The following is a 20,632-nucleotide window of genomic DNA, read 5'->3' as shown; positions in this document are numbered from 1 at the left end:
GGACTCTTGAAGTATTGGAGAAAAGAAAATCTAGCGAATAACATCATGACCAAAGTTTCCTAGGTGAGCCTTGTAGTCTATGGGCTTCTCTAGATTTACTTCACATCAAAACGTTTATTGAACTTTTTTGATTCCCGAAAATTACTTATCGTGTAACTCTTTCCTCCACTGCTTTGACTAGAATTCGCCACATCTGAAATTCCGTAGCAAGGGGCCGAGTATCGTTTTGATGAACGAAACCTATTCTCATCCAAAGTGTTGTAAGATATTTCATTCTCATATGAAGAAAAATGGTTTAAAATACGACTACCTTCAGCCAACCCACTCTTCAAAGGAAAAACAATTATATTAGACCATGTCCTACAGCCATTGTGCTGTTTTGTTATTTCTCAGATTGCAGATACTTAAAAAAACTGCTTTCAAGATAACTTTGAACAACTTAATATGTTTTTTTTTAACTTTTTTTAACTTTCTGCTTTGTAGAGACCATTAATTCAACTACTTCATTAACCTGTCAGCAAATTCTAAGTTTACAAAGACCGCCTTTTCATTATTTAATCATAACAAAAATCCAGCTATAAAGTATTTGGAAAATATATAAGCCAGAATCTATTTGAATCAATTTTCTTCGTCCGTCTTGAGAAAACATTTCAATAGGTTAATCATAAATGCTCTGTCTAGTTTGTAGACACTTCAGAGGAGTTGGCGAAATGGAAAAGTTTCAAAAGTTTATTCAAATGTGGTGCATTAAAAGGAACTTGGAGCCTTTTGCCTGGGCAGATGGAATATCTGATGAAGTTTTTATAAGAATTCGTTTAGTGTATACATTCCTCTCAAGATTTCACAATGGTTTGTACATTGTATTTTATATTCTTTTTTTCTTTATTGTCTTTATCATATACGAGGTAAATTTTAATTAAATTCCTTCAGGCATTTTAAGATTAAACAACGAGACTTTTGTTCGTGTTTTTTTTTTATTTCTTGAAACTAAAGTCTGCAATATGAAATGTAACAAATACAATATTTTCCAACAGTTTATATCCATGTTTGAAAATTGTGTCCTGAATTATGTTACAGAAATTGATAATTCTCTAACAACCAAAAAATGGAGCATATTGTTTTCTGTCTTGATGTCGGACAATTATAGCATTTGTGTGAACACAGCATGGGAAGAGAAAATTCGAAAAATTCAAGAAAAATTCTTTGCATTAAATGTTTCTTGTGTAGTAAAAAAAGGAGGATTATTTGCTTCTTGTTCAAGAACTGGTTGATATTGACAAATTGTTAACATCAAAAACAAACAATAGAACCTTTGAGTTTGTTTCAGAAGATGTGCGCCATCAGGTTATGTGTAATTTTGTTCTTGATTGTATAAAAACGCGACGGGATGTAAAGAGTTACGTTGAGCTTTCATCGATGGACTCACTTTTTGAGTATGTTAATGTTCGGCAGCACTATGGGAAAGAAGGAAAATGTTGCTTGTACGTACCTGGGAATCTTTTGATAGGAAGACTCGGGATCAATGTCATTGTCCATGAGACGTTCCAAAGTGAAAGTAAAGCAGTGTGCAGAAAGCGTGAGTTATATATCATGCCGCTCGGTAAAATCTGACTCGAGCCTTATTTAATTGATCATCATTTTACTTTAAAGATTGATTTATCGAACTATCAAATAACCCGATGAACACTTTTCATACTCAGTAATAATTCGCTTAAGTAAAATTAAGTATCGTTGCCTTTTTCTTGTTATTATTGAGTTTTTTCCTTGTTCATGTTGTTATTATTGAGTTTTTTGTTTTGTTTTTTTTTGTATTTTTACTAGATAATTTATTTACTGAGTATTCTTAATATGCCAAACAAACCTATCATTACAGTTAAGATACCCGACAATGTAGGAAACTTAGATCATCGTACTAGAATCAGATTTCACAGATATGTTAAAACCTCCGTGGAAAAAGACCCACTTCCTGCGGGAGAGCTAAGCTTTAACAGCTTACTTGGGTCGTTTTTAATTGAAGAAACTACAGACATGATAAAAGGTAATTACATGTAGATTTGTTTAAAAGTTAGAAATTAATTAATACCGTTGTAAACGTATTGTAATATTGCTTATAATATTATTTTGTTGTCCTCGAATGTCATAAGAACTATGGCCGATATTAGTCTGTACATATTCCGGCTGTTTTGATAATTATACACCTAAAAGATACAGATGTATATTGTACGGAAGCGTATTAGTGCTACTTGCACACTTTACTTTTTTTAATTTCGACACTTTAATCTGTAAATATTACACTTTAAAGTGTAAATTTTACAGATTAATGTGTAAAATTTACAGATTAAAGTGTAAAATTTACAGATTAAAGTGTAAATTTTACAGATTAAAGTGTAAAATTTACAGATTAAAGTCTAAATTTTACAGATTAAAGTGAAAAATTTACAGATTAAAGTGTAAAATTTACAGATTAAAGTGTAGAAATTAAAAAAAAGTGAAGTGTGCAAGTGGCACTAATACGCTTCCGTAATATTGACATGTACATTTTGCACCTTTAAATATGAATAAAGTAGCACAAAACACTGAAAGGAGTACATTTATTACAGTAAAACAGGCTGAAAAATATTCAAAGAAAATGTTTAAATCCCTGAAAATCTGGATTTCTTGTGTATGGAAAATGTGCAAGTTTACAAATACTAGTACAGATACATCTTTCTTTGAATCAAACGTATAAGAAAACTGCCACAAACATGTCAAACGATTATGTAAGATTATGACCTTGGAAGTTATAAGATTAACATTTACTTCGAATCATATTTACTTAATAGTTTTAAAACTTTTTTTTCTTTTCATTAATACGTTTATTTTAACTTTCACATTTCATAGAAAAACCATTCATTTCATAAAAACTTAAACATGTTCAATACGTTTTTATATAATAATCACATATTTCGTGAGTATTTTTATCAGTGAAACATATGAAGATACGAACAGTAAATAAGATCAAAAGTCCATAAAACAATACTAAATAGGAGCAGAGCAAACACAGACTGACTTCTAAAACATAAAAAAAGGATCAGGTGCCATGGAGGAGTGAGCTTCCTCTGCCGACTGGTCACACCCGCCATGTGTTCCTAGACATGATTGGAAAATAAAGGAGAGGGATTATAAATAATGGACTAACAATTGGTATGAAAAACGCCAGTCAGTATTTGATTTAATGATAAATTGTATTACCTGATAAGGTCATTGTATCGACCAGAGAATACGAAATGATGACTTTAAACTAGACGGATCAATCCATCTGTGAAAAAGTAGTATTGAACACAACTCTGTGTTTTGAGTTTTCGTTTAAAAAAATAGGGATGTCAATTATTTTGGAATAAAAACTCATGTTGAGTTCGGTATATGCACCGCAATTATATATATATTTCTAATTATCTATTATATGAAGAGTACATGTATACATAAAATATGTCATGGATTTTTTTTTAATTCAAAAGATTCTTTTAGTATGTTTCAGATTAATTGAACTCTGAATAAAGTCAACACTTATAACTCCTATAAATTTTTACCGAGCAGAACAATTATCTAATGGAGAAAAAATAAAAGTTATAAATTTTTGCTAATTAATTTCCTGATAATTTATAATAATGATATCTACATAAACAAGGGATCCACGTGTTTACTGTAAAACTGTGTCCTTACGACAATACAAGCTGATTGTAAGTACTTGGCACTATTATACCACCAATTAGGTGAACAAATGAATGAATTACTTTAATAGATACGCTATTCACACCTTTAAAGTAATCCAAGTGGAGTGTCTTTTAACTTTGTACAAACTTGATTCAATTTATAATAAAATTTGCCAGGTTTTTCTCTCTTTTTAATGCTTAAAAGCGAATATTCGAATCATGAATTTATATTCGAATATCAACTCACCGAATGAATATTCGAATATTCGTTGACATCCCTATTTAAAATATTAGGTTCGGTACATTTTCCTCTAATATCTTCTCACATTATTGTATATTTTTATTCATATTTAATGGTATTTGCTGATTGGGAATTTTAATCAAAAGAATATTGCGTCAAGTGTCCACATTTTGACATTTGCCCTTTTGCCATTTTGTACATGTACAGACAAAAGTTAAGAGCACGATGTGTAGTGCAAAATATACAGTCATTCTAATGTACATTTTAGATGTACAAATATCAAAAGCAGTCGGAATATATACATATCGGCCATTGTACATACGTAGAATTCGTTAGAAAAGTTAGATATAATATTTTAAAATTTACCGGTACCGTAATTGTTATAATTGTTTATATTCTCAGAATGTCAATAATGAAGAATCATTTGTCTGATTTCTATATCTATTTCAATTTTTACTTTAGATCTGAAATCTCTTCATCTGTCAATAAAGAAATGGAGCATACTTATCTCTATCCTTTTGTCAACTGATTATTGTCTGTGTATATACACAAACTGGAAAGAAAAACTTGAGGAAATTCGAAACGCTTTCTCAACATTACAAGACGATGATACAAACGAAGAAAATGAAGCTATGGGAGAATTTTTGAGCAAAGATTTTGTTCTCAAGGAAGACAAAGATAAGGAGAGTGTGAAATTTTTATCTAATGAAGTCCGTCATCAAGACTTGTTTTATGTTCTCCAGTGTAATTTAACTAATTTTACAAGTTCACTGAAGCTAGTTTTTTGCACACACTTCTAAATTTATGTAGACCATATCACATCCATATTAAAGTAACGCAAACACAAAGTTTGATGGATGAATTTGTCATTTATTATACATGTATAAATGACGACAGATAATGAAAAGATACATCAGATAAAGGGGAGATCACTCTTGAAAAAATGTGTAAATTTGTACAAAACATTAGTTGATCTCCCCAGTGTAACATATTACATGAAGAAAATCCAAATAAACAATCCAGAATGCAAAAAATAGCAATCAGCAAAAAAGGTGGCAGACAAAAACTGCCTTGGCAGATAAACAACTGCCAAAATAAAATCATATTAAAATATATAAACATATATGTATTTTTAAACATTTTTATCCATTAACTCTTTACATTGCATATTAATTTAGCAGTATGGAATAAAGGTGGAATAATGATCGGGGTGGATGGTGGGCAACACTTGGAAAACCCTTCTTACTGCGATTGAATCAAAACAAGAAGTGACGTAGAATATACATTTAGTGTCTCTTCTGATTGGTCGGTAAAATTACCCCCAATCGATCGCTCTAATATTGACACAAAATTAAAACACGGATAAAAACGGATTGGTTATTGTCTAGGAAATATCGTCATAGTCTTGTTCAATTTAGAGACAAAATATCGAAATATTGTAAGTATTCAAATCAATCTGATACTGTTAACGTACTTTTTTCCCAAAATTTTTAAACGTGTTTAAAACTCGGGTAAAAAAACCTATTTCTGAAATTGTCACTGTATACTTTAAATGTACTTAAAGCACCGTAGACCTATATTTTCAGTGAATGTTCCATTGGAGATTCTATTTTGGGAAGATGAAGCGCGAAAAAGATACGTACATTGTTTCAAGAAAGATAGGCAAAGAATACATAGAGCGCGAGCGATGATAGTTGGTTGTGCTGGTGCAGGAAAAACGACTTTGATGAAGCGTCTACAAAAACTCAGTCAGGAAGAATTAAAGCAGGTTCAATCAACAGTAGGTTTAGAAGTTCACGAGGACATGTTTGAAATCGAGCAAGATTCCCGCATTTTGAAAGGTATAAATTACGTTACATTTGTTTTTAGAAATAATGGGTTCATTATTCAAATGTATTTTTTTTTTAAAGATAATTTTTAAATTTTTGTTAATTCTTTCAAAACTAAACATGCTGAACGCCTCTTATATTCCTTTAAAAAAAAAAAAAAAGCTCGGTGATAGGGTACAAAAGCTAACTGCATATAGGCATAATTCTATTTTTTCATTTCTGGTAGAAATGTTCCAAAGGTTTTAAAAACAGAAAATCTGTAAAATTCTTTCATGATCTTACATATACTACAGTTTTGGTATGATTTCTATTATATTTGACACACAAGCTGTCTAACCTTAATATTATAAGATAATAAGATAAGATAATATTTATTTAAAGTGGGGTACATCAATAAAAACAGTAGTTCTTTTGAAGAACTGTTTTCCGACTACAGAACAATGAATGACGAATATACTCGAATTATCTATCGACGAATAGTTCTCTTTAGACTAGATGTTGGGAAACGTGTTTTACAAAGGACATTTTAAGAAAAAAATGAACAAAAGATATAGAAAAGAAATCGTGAAATTCAGATGACGCTTACTTTTATACATTTTCTCAAAACAGCTTTAACAAAGAAATCCAAGAAAGAGGGAAAACAACTTCTGACTGTTATGGATTTGGGTGGGCAATGTGCATACTACGCCTGTCACCAGGTTTATCTTAGCAGAATGGCTTTTTACCTGCTTGTTATAGACTTATCTAAAACTTTCTGTGAAAGAGTGGACCTGTCTGTGTGTGAGCAGGAAGGAACTATGTTTGCTGACTGGACATATGGAGGTGATTCAAACGTTTTTAATTTTGATTAAGGAAATGCGTCTACTCAAGTTTACATTACTTTAAAAACATATTTTGTACTGCATATCCCACTACTGATATCAGGCGTTTTAATTTTAGACTATATATGCTGCATTAAATGATTGTAATTTATGCCAAAAGAAAAAGAGAAATAATTAGATACGATCTCGTTGCGAGCAACGAGTAGGTCTTCCGTTGAATTTTTCGATAAGATGAGATGTGATTTTGACTGAGATATTCGTAATAAGATAATGACATTAAGTTGTCCACCATTAAATTTAATTTTTCTGATATCCCAATATTTTGAGCATCGTTTGTTTAACATGGCTTATAATAAAAATATTCCTTTTTTTTTGAGATGTAAAAGCATCCAAAATATAGAATATTGGCCCGGTGCAACCCCTTATTACGCAACATATGATCAAAATTTCATAAAACGATGTTGCAAAGCGTTAAGATGAATATCTTTGCTTCTATAAAGTGATACAAAAATTATCATTGAAGAGTTAAAGATGAAAGACTTCTGGTCCCTCTGAGTCCCTAATTTGAGGAGTCAGTCCCTTTTTCTTGATATCAAATAAAAGGTCTTGTATTTTTAAATTCTTTTTGTTCAACACCTATTCAGAGATTTCTTTTCGTTTTTAATGGGACCGTTTTACAAAAATTCAAAGTACGCATATTGTTTAAAACATTATTCTGACCATCTTTCGTTCAATATAGTTTACAAAAAAAAAAAAATCGAGATATAAAGCCTCAAAGATTTACCTTTCTTAACCTTTGTGGTCCCTATTTACGTAACATATGATCAGAATCTTATAACATATAGTTGCATATTGTCAAGATAAACATTTTTGCTTAAGTAATGTATAATAAAATATTGATCGTTAAAGAGCTAAAGATGAAAGACTTTTGGCCCCTCTTGGCCCCTAATGTGAGGAGTCAGCCCCTTTTTCTTGATTTCAAATGAAATGTCTTGTGAATTCAAAGACTTTTTGTTCAATACCTATTCAGAGATTTCTTTTCGTTATGGAGATATACGGAATGGAAATATTTAGGGGCCACCCCTACAAGTTCTTAACGGGGCCATTTTACAAAAAACACGAAAAGTATGCATATTGCTTAGAACATTATTCTGACCATCTTTGTTCAATATTGCTTATCAAAATATTCCCCATTTTCGAGACATAAAGCGTCAAAGATTTAGCATTCTGGCCCCTTGTGACCCCTTATTACGTAACAAATGGTCAAAATTTTACAATATATTGTTGCAAATCGCTAAGATAAATATCTTTGCTTCAGTAATGTATTACAAAATATTGATCAATAAACAAATATAAATGAAAGAATCTTTGTCCCTCTGAGCCCCTAATTTGAAGGGTCGGCCCCTTTTTCTTGATATCAAATGAAAGGTCTTGTGATTTTAAAGACTTTTTGTTCAATAACTATTCAAAGATTTCTTTTCGTTGTGGAGATATGTGGAATGGAAATATTTGGGCGCCATCCCTATAAGTCTCAATAGGGCCATTTTACAAAATCTGAAAGTATGCATATTGTTTAAAACATTATACTGACCATCTTTTGTTCAATATTGCTTATCAAAATATCCCCCAATTTCGAGATATAAAGCCTCAAAGATTTTGCATTCTGGCCCCTTGTGACCTCTTATTACGTAACATATGATCAAAATTTTACAATATATTGTTGCAAAATCTTTGCTACAGTGATGTATTACAAAATATTGATCAATAAAAAGATATAAATGGAAGACTTTTGGCCCCTCTGAGTCCCAAATTGAAGATCAGCCCCTTTTTCTTGATATCAAATGTAAATCTTGTAAATGTCTTGTAAATCTGCACAACTTTTCTTCAATATGTTTTAACAAATTATGAATAGATGTGAAGATATGAAACAAAAGGTGTCAAATTTGTGAGATTTTTCTGAGATATTTCTCGGGCTCCACCGAACTTCGGTGCCTTTTGCGCTAGAAAGATTTGGACGCTGCCTGCAACTCAGCAAACCTTCCTTTACTTTCACTGAAAATTTTCAGTCAATATCTAGAGTCGTTTTAGAGGAGTTTCCAGGACAAGCCGACCCTCTAAAAATCATAAAATTGCCCATATCTCACGACCGGAAGTGATGTCAGCAAAAAACAAAAAAAAACCTATCAAGATCGATTGTATATCTTTTACATATATATCGGCCAAACCGTTTCTGAGAAATTGCGTGCACAAAAATCGGTTGGAAAAAACAATAATAATAGGGAAAAAGAAACTGAACGTTGGAAACGGAAGACCTTAATTAAGGAGAAGAATGACCGTAAAAACAATCATCATTTTCTTATAATTGTATATTATACACTTATCCACTGGGTGTGAGTAGGGCAGCTCTTTTATCAAACCCGCGACAGACACTAGTTGATAAGCATTTTATTATACTGATGTATAATATAATTTCTGAGGTTTGAATTTTTTTAGTAAGATAATTCTGCAAGAACAATCTGAAATCCTGATCACGTCACAATGCTTCTGAAGTCATTATGACATCATCAGTTTAAAGATTTATCGCTGGAAATCAAAATTGCCGACCATGTCCTTCAGTGTCTAGTTGAAGCTTTGATTGATCGTGTTTATCATATTATTCAGTCTATAATGGGAATTTTAGGCATAGATTAAAAAAAACTGGGCATGTATTTTTAGATCACCTGAGCTGAAAGCTCAAGTTAGCTTTTCTGATTACCTATTTTCCGTCGTCCATCCGTCTGTCTGTCTGTCAGTCTGTCTATTTGTCTGTCCGTCCGTCCGTCTGTTAACTTTTCACATTTTCAACTTCTTCTCAAGAACCACTGGGCCAATTTTAACCAAACTTGGTACAAAGCATCCTTGGGTTAAGGGTAATTCAAATTCTTAAAATAAAGGGTGAGGTCCCCTTCCAAGGGGAGATAATCAAGAAAATACAAAAATAGGGTGGGGTTATTAAAAATCCCTTTTCTCAAGAACCACTGGGCCAGAAATACTGAAACTTATGTGGAAGCATCCTGAGGTATTGTAAATTCTAAATGTAAAAATCATGACCCCAGGTGGTAGGAAGGGGCCACAATAGGGAATTCAAGTTTTACATAGAAATATATAGGAAACGTCTTTAAAAATCTTCTTCTCGGGAACCAGTGGGTCAGGAAAGCTGAAACTTATGTGGAAGCATCCCGAGATAGTGTAGATTCTTAATCTTAAAAAATCATGACCGCCGGGGGTAGGTAGGGGTCACAACAGGGAATCCAAGTTTTACATAAAAATATATAGGAACAATCTTTATAAATCTTTATCTCAAGAACTAGTGGGCCAGAAAAGCTGAAATTTATGTGGAAGCATCCTGGGGTAGTGTAGATTCTAAATTGTAAAAATCATGACTCCCGGAGGTAGGTAGGGGCCACAAAGGAGAGTCATAGTTTTATATAGAAATATATTGGAAAAATCTTCTTCTCAAGGACCAGTGGGCCTGGAAAGCTGAAACTTAAGTGGAAGCATCCTGGGGTTGTGTAGATCATAAATTATTAAAATATAGATGGGATTGGGAGGTGGTAGGGGGCACAATAGTTGTAAGTAGAGGGGAAATCTGGTAAAGAACTACATCAGCAAAGATATTCAGGTGAGCGATGTGGCCCTTGGGCCTCTTGTTCAAAAGGTATTCTCTCACTGTATACTGTGGAATCACTCATTTTCGTGGGGGTTTAAAATTTGCGTTGTTTTCAAGGTATGAAGATTCCCGCGACATTATGTCCACCACGTAATACAATTTTTCACATATAATACTACTGAATAATTCTTCCACCACGAAATCAAATCCCCATGAACCAATATATTTTCCTCAAACCACAAAATTTGACCCCTCGAAAATAGTGATTTTACAGTATGTAAACAAGTAAGATTGCATGGATTGTTTAAGGAGTTTGTGACATTTAATCATACCTGGTGAATATTGTTCTCGTCTGGAGTCTTAGTCATGGTAATCTCCTCAAAATTTTTTTAAATCTGCGATCTATTGGCATCACTAATCAAAGAGCATCGATAAATATTTTAATTTTGACTTGTTGCTTGATAGTCAAGAGAAAAAAAAAGACATATGCAGGCATATGTCTATTCTAAAACAATAACTGTATTCAATCAAAATCTATTTATATGAAATATTTTGTGATCAACGCAATATAGAATCATAAAAGAATAAATAATTTTAAAAATATAAGTTTTAAATTAAAAAAAACCCAATTGATTAGAATTTTTCGAATATGAATGCTTTAAATGTTCCCAGATTTCATCTTTTGAGAAATGATTATGGCATTTATGACTTACATTATGTTGCATAATTCAAGTAGCATTTGAATGTTTTCAGATTACCTCCTGTTCTGGCTGAGATCCATCCATACCTACTGTGACAATGATTCTCCAGTCATCATTGTTGGAACTCATCTAGACAAAAACAGAAAACATGTAGGCCTATTTGAAATTATATAATTCAAATTAAAGTTTGTACAAGATAAACTGACTGTTTTTTTTTTTACTTTATAAGCTAAATAATTATACAATGTATATCCAAGCATAATTCAAAAGTATTAAACAAATATAAATATTTGCAGAACTCTAACACACTGTACAACAGCATACTGGATCATATAAAGTACAACAAGCATCTTAAAAGACATTTGGATAGAGAGAGGTGTTTCGTCCTCGGCTTTGAAAGTAACGATGTGTCTATTCCTGACGCTCTTTCTGAACTTGAAACGTGTATGGCTTTAATAGCAGGTGATGCTAGATGGAAAGAAACCATTCCTACAGAATGGATACGGTGTGAAGTTGTTTTTAGAGAACTAAGGAAAACAAAAACGAGAATGTGTTCAGTCACAGAATTGTCGAAAAAATGTTTTGGTGAAAACAAAGAGAAATACTCACAACTAGGGGATGTTTTAAAATTGTTCAACGATATAGGTGTTGTGCTGTTTTTTAAGGAAGGTATTCTCTCTGAGACTGTTATAATTGACATACAGTGGTTTGTTGATTCCTTTAAGAACATCATTGCGGATCCAAACCATGTCAGAGATATTGTGGAAATCCACCAGGATTGGTTGGATTTTTACAGACCGGACATATTTTAGACAGCCTTTTGACCAGTATTTGGAGCAGCAAGCATTTCGATATTGATACTAGTCTCCTTAGCAGGCATAAGGAAAAAGCCAATCTTCTCCAATACATGCAGCGTCTTGGTCTGATTGCTGTTAGTACAGACAGACACTATATTCCATGTATGAACAAGCGCACGTTTGGAAGGGCAGAAGAGGTGTACTTTCAATCATTGAAACATAAAACGTCGGTACTCGTGTTCAGATTTAATTTTTTGCCATATTTCTTCTACTTTCGTTTGGTCGTAGCTTGTTTGCAAATACGTAATAGAGGATGGACGCTTTCAGAAAACAATGGACTTTGTTTGTACAAAAATGTGGCTTGCTTTGAGTATAAAGAACATACAGTTGTATTAGTAGTAATCAAGTCTTCCATTCAGCTTCAGGTTTTTCAACCCAGAAAAACGCCCATCACAAAGAGTGTTACGCTGGAAGTCCGCGATACTATTGAACACCATTTAAAAGATATCCTCAGTAACTATCACAAAGCTATTGAAATGTTTACTGATGGGTATCAGTGTTCGGAACAGGACGTTTTTCATGAGTATGATAGTAATTTTGTTGAGGAAACACAAATTTACAAGAAAAAGGAAATCAAGTGTCCTAAACATGGTTTGGTCCATCATCACATCCTCTGTGAATCAGTTTTTCTATTTTACTGGAAGAAGGTAAAAATGACAAACTTTTAAAAAGAAAATTACCACTACGTATTATTTAAGTTTTTAGTAAAGTCTAAAAACAATCTTTAGACGTGAATATCTTTCTATTTCAAAGATCAATTAACGAAATTATTGACTGTTTATTTGAATTTTCTATTTAAAGGATGTACAGGGTGATGTTGGAGGTAAGATTTTATATACATTACTAATTGTCGCCAGGTTTTATATTAATAAAGTTTTAATATTAGATATTATCATGTTGTTTTCCCACTATAGATTTAAATGAATCATCGGATGGGAATAAAGATATACTTCTATCTGAGACTGAATTGAAAGGAATTCTAAGACCTTCAAGAAACTTACAAAGATTGGACGAGAGGCTCTACAGATCTATTTTGATGAGATATTTCCCTCAGTGGACAAATTGTTGTTAGAAAACAAAGAGGACATACAAAAAGGACAGTTCAAACTAAGCGAAGAACAATGTGAACAACTCTATCCAGGTATCTTACTATTAAAAGCTTCAAATCTCTCTTTCTCTCTCTCTCTCTCTCTCTCTCTCTCTCTCTCTCTCATAGTAAACCATTTATCGCTTCCACGTGAAATAGAATTTTGTGAATTTTATAACGATGTCGGTTCAACGTCATACTTTGATGTCAGAAAATTTTTGAAAAAATCACCGTTATTCAATTGGAGAGATACTTGAAATTTTACCTAAAGTTGTATTAAAAATTAGTAAGATGAAAATGATAAGTTCTTTCTAATTACAGTGACTTATTAATGTTCTTTAAATCTTGTGAAAGTCATATTGTTGTTTATCTGACGCAATGACTTTATTCAAAACTAGTCGGGTCAGTTTCTAAATCAAATCTGAAACTTCACATAAAATAGATAAGTAAATCATTCTTCCATATATATGATAAAATGTATTACGTATTACGTGAACCGATTGCAATCATTGCAGACAAAATTTCGCGGGTGATGCTATTTTTCCAGCAATATTCCAACCGTTACATCCGTATAGAAAAAAACACAAGCATTTCACTGTTTCGAAAACTCACTTTACGGAACATTTATAATCATGTAATTGCAAAAAAATTGACAAATATTTAGGGATTCGTGTGATAAATAAATAGGGCCGAAAGGTAGTAATCACCATTGTAAAACCCAAAGGCACATTTAAATATCTATTGATTACAAAATTCAAATTTCAGCCCAAAGGAATAATATGCTGTGTATTCCCCATTCTGGATAAGCATAAAATTTCTGCAGGGTAATGTTTATGTAACATGCCTCTGATATCCTTATTCATTAAGTTCATTATATCGATATTGGTTAAGTAGGAAGATCCCCTCTCTCTCTCTCACGTTCATAACTTTTTTATTTCATAATTAAAAGAATTAGATCATTAAAATAGTGAACCTATACAAATGTACAATTCGTCCCCCAAGAAAAACGGACGAAACAATGGAGGTAATTTTTATGAACTACATAATCAAAAAGTGGTGTAATAGCCTCTTGAAATAATTGTGTCCTAGTTTCAGAATTCAGTTTATGGTGTTTTATAATACCTTACAGCAGACAAATCCACACCGTCGTCTTCTACGTTTGATGTGACTATTATGTACAAATTGTTGAGGAATTATGGGCCAAATCTCCCCGAGCCTAGTAATGGATGGGGAAAGAAACCTCACATAGCACAAAAACGTAAGACTGATGACATGGAAAGGATAAGATTGTATAGGAATGAAGTGGAGCACAAGACACCGACAAATAGCGTCATGGAAGAAGAAGACTTTGATATAAAGTGGAAAGATCTATCTCAGGTAAAAATCATCGCACTACTGGCCGTACAGTTGCCGTCCCTTTGTTTTTCTATGAAAAAAATATACACATCAAAATTTCAAAAAAGAAAAAAAAGATTCAAACAAATGTACTTTTGTCTACCAGGAAAATTCTCTACACATTGATGGAATACTGATAGGTACATGCACTGTTACTGAACATAACACAAAATTATTACATAAATTAAATGTGTTTCATATAACAAGAAATGATATTAAGTTTTTCTTAATACGTATGTCATGATTCTTAATTTTAAATTTATTTTGTTGGGGTAAATATAAATTTAAAGCAAATTTTGTATTTAGTCCCACAAGGTAAATTAAAAATTAAAGTGTGGCAGTTGCTAAAAGAAATACAGATAATTAAAAGTGACTTATGGTGGTGTTTTTAATATTATTAAAAAATCCACAGGACTAACTGGGTAATGGCATGATGTTATAAAAACAGTAATTAACATGCACTTTACGAATTGACCAATTACCCTGCGATCTCAATCTGGAAAGCTATAATTACCTCCAAATATTCTTAATTATAAGATGTGTAAAAACACACACACACACACACAAATCTATGCAGCGCTTTCCTTCCTAAAAAAAAAGGACCAGAAGAAATTTTAAGGAAACTGCGCTCAAATTTACATATATTTTAATTTTTCCAACTAACGATTACGGATTTTCTAACCGATTAGCATCGTTCCGACCGATAAATCGATTAACCGGTTACAAATTGCCATCCCTAATATTTACTGTACATGTGTTTGTAAATTAACTTAATCAATATCTTGCTTTGGATGAAATTTATATGAAACAAGAATATATATCTGTCAGTTTCGAAGAAAGTGTTGATATTTAGATAACACAGTCAATGATTGTCAAATATTGGAAGGTCTATTTTGATCTTTGCCTGTTATTTTTTTTTTTTATATTATTATATATTTATATACTTGTATACGTGCACGTCTGGTACCGGGTTTTGTTTCGATGGAGTAGAGTATCAAAATTGGGGAATATACTCAATAACTGCATGTTCATTAAAGCAGTCACGTAAGTTACTTATCTGGAAAGATACAGTATACAATGTATATACGTGTATGCTTGGTATATCTTATTTAAATGTTTTTCATAGCAAAATTAAGATAATTATTTATATTAAACGCATTTATTGTTCATGAGTATGGATGCTCATTTTATGACAATGCATGTACGTAATTGACTTTGTAAATAATCAATGTAATACAGTGAAGAAAAAGACAATGCCACTGCTTGTTTTGATATATTAACTTAAAATTAATCCTGTGATGTAATAGGGTTTTGTTTTTTTTTTGCAAACAATGTTAATTCAAATTCATACCCAAATAGAAATATATCTTTTAAAAGATTATTTTCCAGTAGGTATTAAGAAAAATATTGTTTAGCAAAATAATTTTTAAAAATTGAATAAATTCTTTTGTAAAACGATTATTTAATCTTTCGAAAGTGCTGCTAAGGGCATTAACCCCTTCTTATGTATCTTCATTTGATCATTTTCATGTATATGTACTATAGCATGTCTGTTGTAAAATGATACTTTTTAATCTGTTTACCTAGCTTTGACTAAACATGTGGAAAAACTAAAGTGAAATGTGAATTAGACAGGTATTATGGTAAATTTTATTTTCATATATGCATCATTATTAATTTTATTGAGAGATAAAAAAAAATATGTTGATCTTTCTTGCAAATAGTCTTCATATTATGATTAGGCATATTATTCATTTCTGAAAATGCCAGCAACGCTTGATACTTCACACTTTTTTATAATGAGAGTCTAATGCTATTGTTCATGGTGAACATCAATGTTGGGAATTAAAAAACAATTGGTAAAATTTGGAGCAGAGGCATATTTCACCTTAAGGATGACGTTTACTCAGGTTTCAGAAAACAGAAAGGAAATTTTAAAAAGTTTAATATTTTAAATCAAAAATTTCTCTAAATGGATAAAATAACTAAGTTTTAACTCAATATCACTTTAAAAATTTAATATTTTATTATTAGAAGAAAATATACGGCATCAAAAGTCAATGTATCGTAATGCAGAGGAAATTCGGACAAAATTGTTTAATTTTCATTTTTGTTAAAATCTTTTAGTTCTTGCAATATCAATCACAATGTAAAGGCTATATGTATTTTTTAAACCTCATTTTACAAATATTATATGTATTTAAGCTCATAAATAATTTTAAAAAATTGATTGCTATGAAATAAAGAAATTCAAAAATATGAACAAAAAGCATTCTAGATAACATATCTCAATAATTTGATCATTGTCCCCATATAATGATAATACCACGAGAATAAGGGCAACAAAAGTAACATGAGGTTATAAATAATTTAGAGTTCTTATCATTCAAAATTTTGTAAAATTCGATTGAAAATGGAAGAAAAATAAAAATATGACAGAGGAAATTCGGACTGTAATAATTATCAAGTTTTTGGCCAAAACTCTAATCGTTTCGTTATATGAAGCAACGCTGTTCCATTGCTATCATATTACATTATTTAAAAAGTTTTGTTACTTTTACTATTTTATGTGTGAAGAAAAAATTGGTCACAGTGTGAAAAGTTGAGGTTTTTCCGCCGAAATACTCAGGGGCCACTAGCATGAAAAGTAGGTCATTGAAATTTGAGATTGAAATTTAACTCCAGAATTATAGGTGTACAAATTGCAATAGGTGGTCTTGCGTTCTTAGTGGAATGTTTAGTCATCCTGAGTAAAGGTATACCTTAAGTTCTTGTAAAGGAAAAGAAGATTACCTTTATTATTTTGAGAAAAATTGCGAGTAAGAAGTGGTATAACACACAAAGAAATCATTGCAGGAAACACAATGGAAAATACTATTTCCGGACACAGAAAGGAGAATCATTTTTTTTATCCTGATGCTGCACTTAATAAACCAAACATAGAGATATCCAAATTTCAGACAGAGAAGAGCAGAAATGCATAAATAAAAATATACCGACGTGCAATCACAAAAGAGTACCGATGAAGAAAAACAATCAAAGGAATATTGTAAGAAATGGAAATTATCAACGAATTTTCACCTGTCTACCAATAGTGTTGATATTTCAAAGCTAAACCTCCCCCACAGTAAGGCTTATCTTGATTGAAGACTAGGGAGGAAATATAACTCATACTTTCCACTAAAACTTATCAAAAAGTGTAAGTCTACTTAAGGGGTATCCCTTGCCTTCGAGCCTTACCCCCATCCTCAGCAAGGTATTGTCTAGAGTGATACTAACCCCACGGGGGAAGGCCCGCTCAAGAGCCATGTTTCCCAGTTGAAGTCTTGCGCTAGAGTAGAGCAATTTCTTTTATATTTTATATTTTATTTTAACTAATTTTAAAATGTCCTAAATATAGGGAGCCCCAATCCTTCAACTGGCGTCGGAATTTCATAAATATAATGAATGATGTTGTAGATTACACCAGACGATATGAAAAGATGTTGAGAGTTTGTCAGAATGGATTAAATGTATCGGATCCATGTTAATTATCGCGTATTAAAAGTTTGAAAACCAATTATCCTTCTGTATTCAATAGTCCAGGTCGCCCGCGTGACGCAGTGGTTAGAGCGTCTGCTCTAGAGTCGCGAAGTAAGGAGTCAATCCTTACGTCGCTGGTTCGCATCCCACTGCGGGACGTGGAGACCGGTCCTTCGGATGAGACCGTATAAACCGAGGCCCCGTGTCGCAGTAGGTGCTGGCACGTAAAAGATACTCACTGCTCAAAGGCCCTGAGTGCCGAGCATAGGACAAAATTTGTAGCCCTCCACCGGCAAGTGGTGGCGTCTCCATATGAGTGAAAAATTCTCGGGAGGGACGTTAAACAACATACAATCAATCAATCAATAGTCCAGAAGTGAAAAAAATAATTAGATAGATTACATGATAAGTACGTTCTGGTCCTTGCTGACAAAACAGGTAACAACTTTGTCATGGTTTGTAAGGCTTATTACATAAATTATACTCTAGAAGAACTTGGATTTAATTCTACAAGTGGTAATCCCACTTATACTCATACTTCCCTTTCTAAGGAAGAAATTCTTCAAAATCACCTGTCAGTTTTGAATACTTTTAATATTCCACAGAGCCAAAATGAATTCGAACTACCTTCTATATATTGGATTCCGAAACTTCATAAGAATCCTTACAAACAAAGATACATTGCAAGTTCCGATAAATGTTCAACCAAGCCTCTTTCGTTACTCCTCACTATGATATTGACAGTAGTGAAGAAAAAACTTAAAGAGTACTGTGCAACTATATATTCAAGAAGTGGTGTGAATCAGATGTGGATACTAAAAATTCTGAAGAACTTTTGGACAATTTGAAATCACAAGACTTTACAAAAATCAACAGCTTAAAAACTTACGACTTTTTAACTTTATACACAACAATTCCCCACGAAAAATTGAAATCCAGGCTTTTTGATATCATTGACAGCTGCTTCTTCAATAAAAATGGAACTCGTAAATTTACTTACCTCGTCATTGGTCATTTGCAAAATTATTTTGTTAAAACAGATTCTTATTGCACACATAGGTACTCTGACGTTGACATCAAGAAGATGCTTGAGTTTCTGATTGACAATATCTATGTGGTTTTTGGAGACCAGGTATTCCAACAATCTACTGGAATTCCCATGGGTACAAATTGCGCTCCGTTATTAACAGACTTATTTTTATATTCATATGAAGCAAAATTTATGCAAAAATTAATGCGTGAAAAGAAGAAAACATTTGCTGTGGCCTTCAACTCGACATTTAGATATATTGACGACGTATTGTCAATTAATAATGGTAATTTCCATTCCTACGTCGATACGATATATCCTGGTGAGCTTGAGATAAAAGATACCACAGAGTCCGACATTTGGATATTTTACTTTAAAAAGACCCTAATGGTAATCTAACAACCAAGCTTTATGATAAACGTGATGACTTTAACTTTTCTATCGTCAACTTCCCCTACTTATGCAGTAATATACCTTCATCACCTGCATACGGAGTATATATATCTCAGTTAATTCGATACGCAAGAGCATGCTAGATACATAGGAACAATTTCTAAAACGAGGTAAATTATTGACAGGTAAGTTGACGAAACAAGAATATCAGCAGTCTCGTTTAAAGTCATCATTTCGTAAGTATTATGGTCGATACAATGACCTTGTCAGCAAATACAATTTATCATTGAGTCAAATGCTGACTAACGTTTTTCATACCAATTGTTAGACCATTATTTATACACTGAAGTGACGCCGGAATTTTTCCGTTATTTCCTGATCATGACAGGGAGCACACGGCGGGTGTGACCGGTCGGCAGGGGAAGCTCACTCCTCCATGGAACCTGATCCCACCTCTGATGTTTTAGACTTCCGTGTTTGCTCTGCTCCTATTTTGTATTGTTTAATGGACTTTGAGATTGAATACTGTGCGTTAACTCCATATCCTTATTGATTGATTGTATGTTGTTTAATGTCCAACTCGAGAATTGTTTTCTCATAAGGATACGTTACCTTATGCCGGCGAAGGGCTTAAAATTTTCACCTATACTTGGCACTCAGGGCTATTGAGCAGTGAGGGTTCTTAATCGTGTCAGCGCCTACCATGACACAGTACCTACTTCATTTCCGAAAGAACCGTGACTTTCACTTCTAATAATGAGCGTTTAGCGAAGGAACAGTCACTACCTTTGTTTACGTCTAACGTAGGTTTAACGCGGCGCTGCAAATGAGAATCGAATCCGGGCCTCCTGATCAGGAAGAAAACTTATTCCACTGGCTGCCTGTGGAATGAAGGTAAGAGAAAATTAAAAGAAGAAATATAGTTATCAATAAAAGAATTCTTAAAAAAATATTACGAGGAACGAAAACTATACATATTTAATAAATGATTTACTTTAATATGGTGCAAACTTTATTACAAAAAAAATCATTTTAACAAAATTAGGTAGTTGTATTTTTCAGGTTCCCATGGTCTCAGGGCGTGGTCTGGCTCACACTGGCGGGACACTCGACAAGCTAGAGTCCATTGAGGGGCTGTCCGTCTCTGCTACTAAGGATAAAATGGAGATTTTGACTAAAGTCGGCTGCTGCATCGTGGGTCAGACAGACAATCTTGTTCCCGCCGACAAGGAAATGTACGCCATTCGAGACGTCACTGGAACAGTCGACAACACAGGGCTTATTGCAGGTACATTGTATTATGCTATTTACTGCAAAGTAAAAAATCTCCAGCGTCTTGCAATTTTTTCGAAAGTGATAAAATGATGCTGAGAAATATTACTTAATAAAAAGTCATTTTTAAAGCCGTCTTGCAT

At 32.6% G+C, this 20,632-nt stretch overlaps 3 protein-coding genes across 3 annotated transcripts; all 3 read left to right on the top strand.

Annotated features, from left to right (window-relative positions):
- Nucleotides 1-1,246: 1,246 nt before the first annotated feature.
- On the top strand, nucleotides 1,247-5,188 carry LOC134240904 (uncharacterized). The gene is made up of 4 exons (XM_062723010.1): nucleotides 1,247-1,576; nucleotides 1,874-2,038; nucleotides 4,396-4,677; nucleotides 5,115-5,188. The coding sequence occupies exons 1-4, from the start codon at nucleotides 1,348-1,350 to the stop codon at nucleotides 5,186-5,188; spliced, it is 750 nt and encodes a 249-aa protein (XP_062578994.1). The 5' UTR covers nucleotides 1,247-1,347.
- A 1,223-nt stretch (nucleotides 5,189-6,411) lies between these two features.
- Nucleotides 6,412-12,410, top strand: LOC134240919 (probable serine/threonine-protein kinase pats1). The gene is made up of 3 exons (XM_062723030.1): nucleotides 6,412-6,584; nucleotides 10,986-11,083; nucleotides 11,230-12,410. Exons 1-3 carry the CDS (start codon nucleotides 6,419-6,421, stop codon nucleotides 11,743-11,745), a joined length of 780 nt encoding a protein of 259 aa, XP_062579014.1. The 5' UTR covers nucleotides 6,412-6,418; the 3' UTR covers nucleotides 11,746-12,410.
- Nucleotides 12,411-20,094: 7,684 nt separating this feature from the next.
- On the top strand, nucleotides 20,095-20,570 carry LOC134240903 (thymidine phosphorylase-like; the record flags this gene model as incomplete). The annotated part of the gene is made up of 2 exons (XM_062723009.1): nucleotides 20,095-20,111; nucleotides 20,280-20,570. Coding segments are annotated over exons 1-2 (297 nt in total), but the record flags the coding sequence as incomplete, so codon positions are not given.
- Nucleotides 20,571-20,632: the final 62 nt, after the last annotated feature.

Source organism: Saccostrea cucullata, unplaced genomic scaffold, assembly GCF_032062105.1.
Source record: "Saccostrea cucullata isolate Sc308-1 unplaced genomic scaffold, CSIRO_AGI_Scuc_v1 ctg753, whole genome shotgun sequence".
Taxonomy (NCBI): Eukaryota; Metazoa; Mollusca; class Bivalvia; order Ostreida; family Ostreidae; genus Saccostrea; species Saccostrea cuccullata.
Note: the sequence above shows the minus strand (reverse complement) of the source record. Positions and strands in the feature narration are given on the sequence as shown.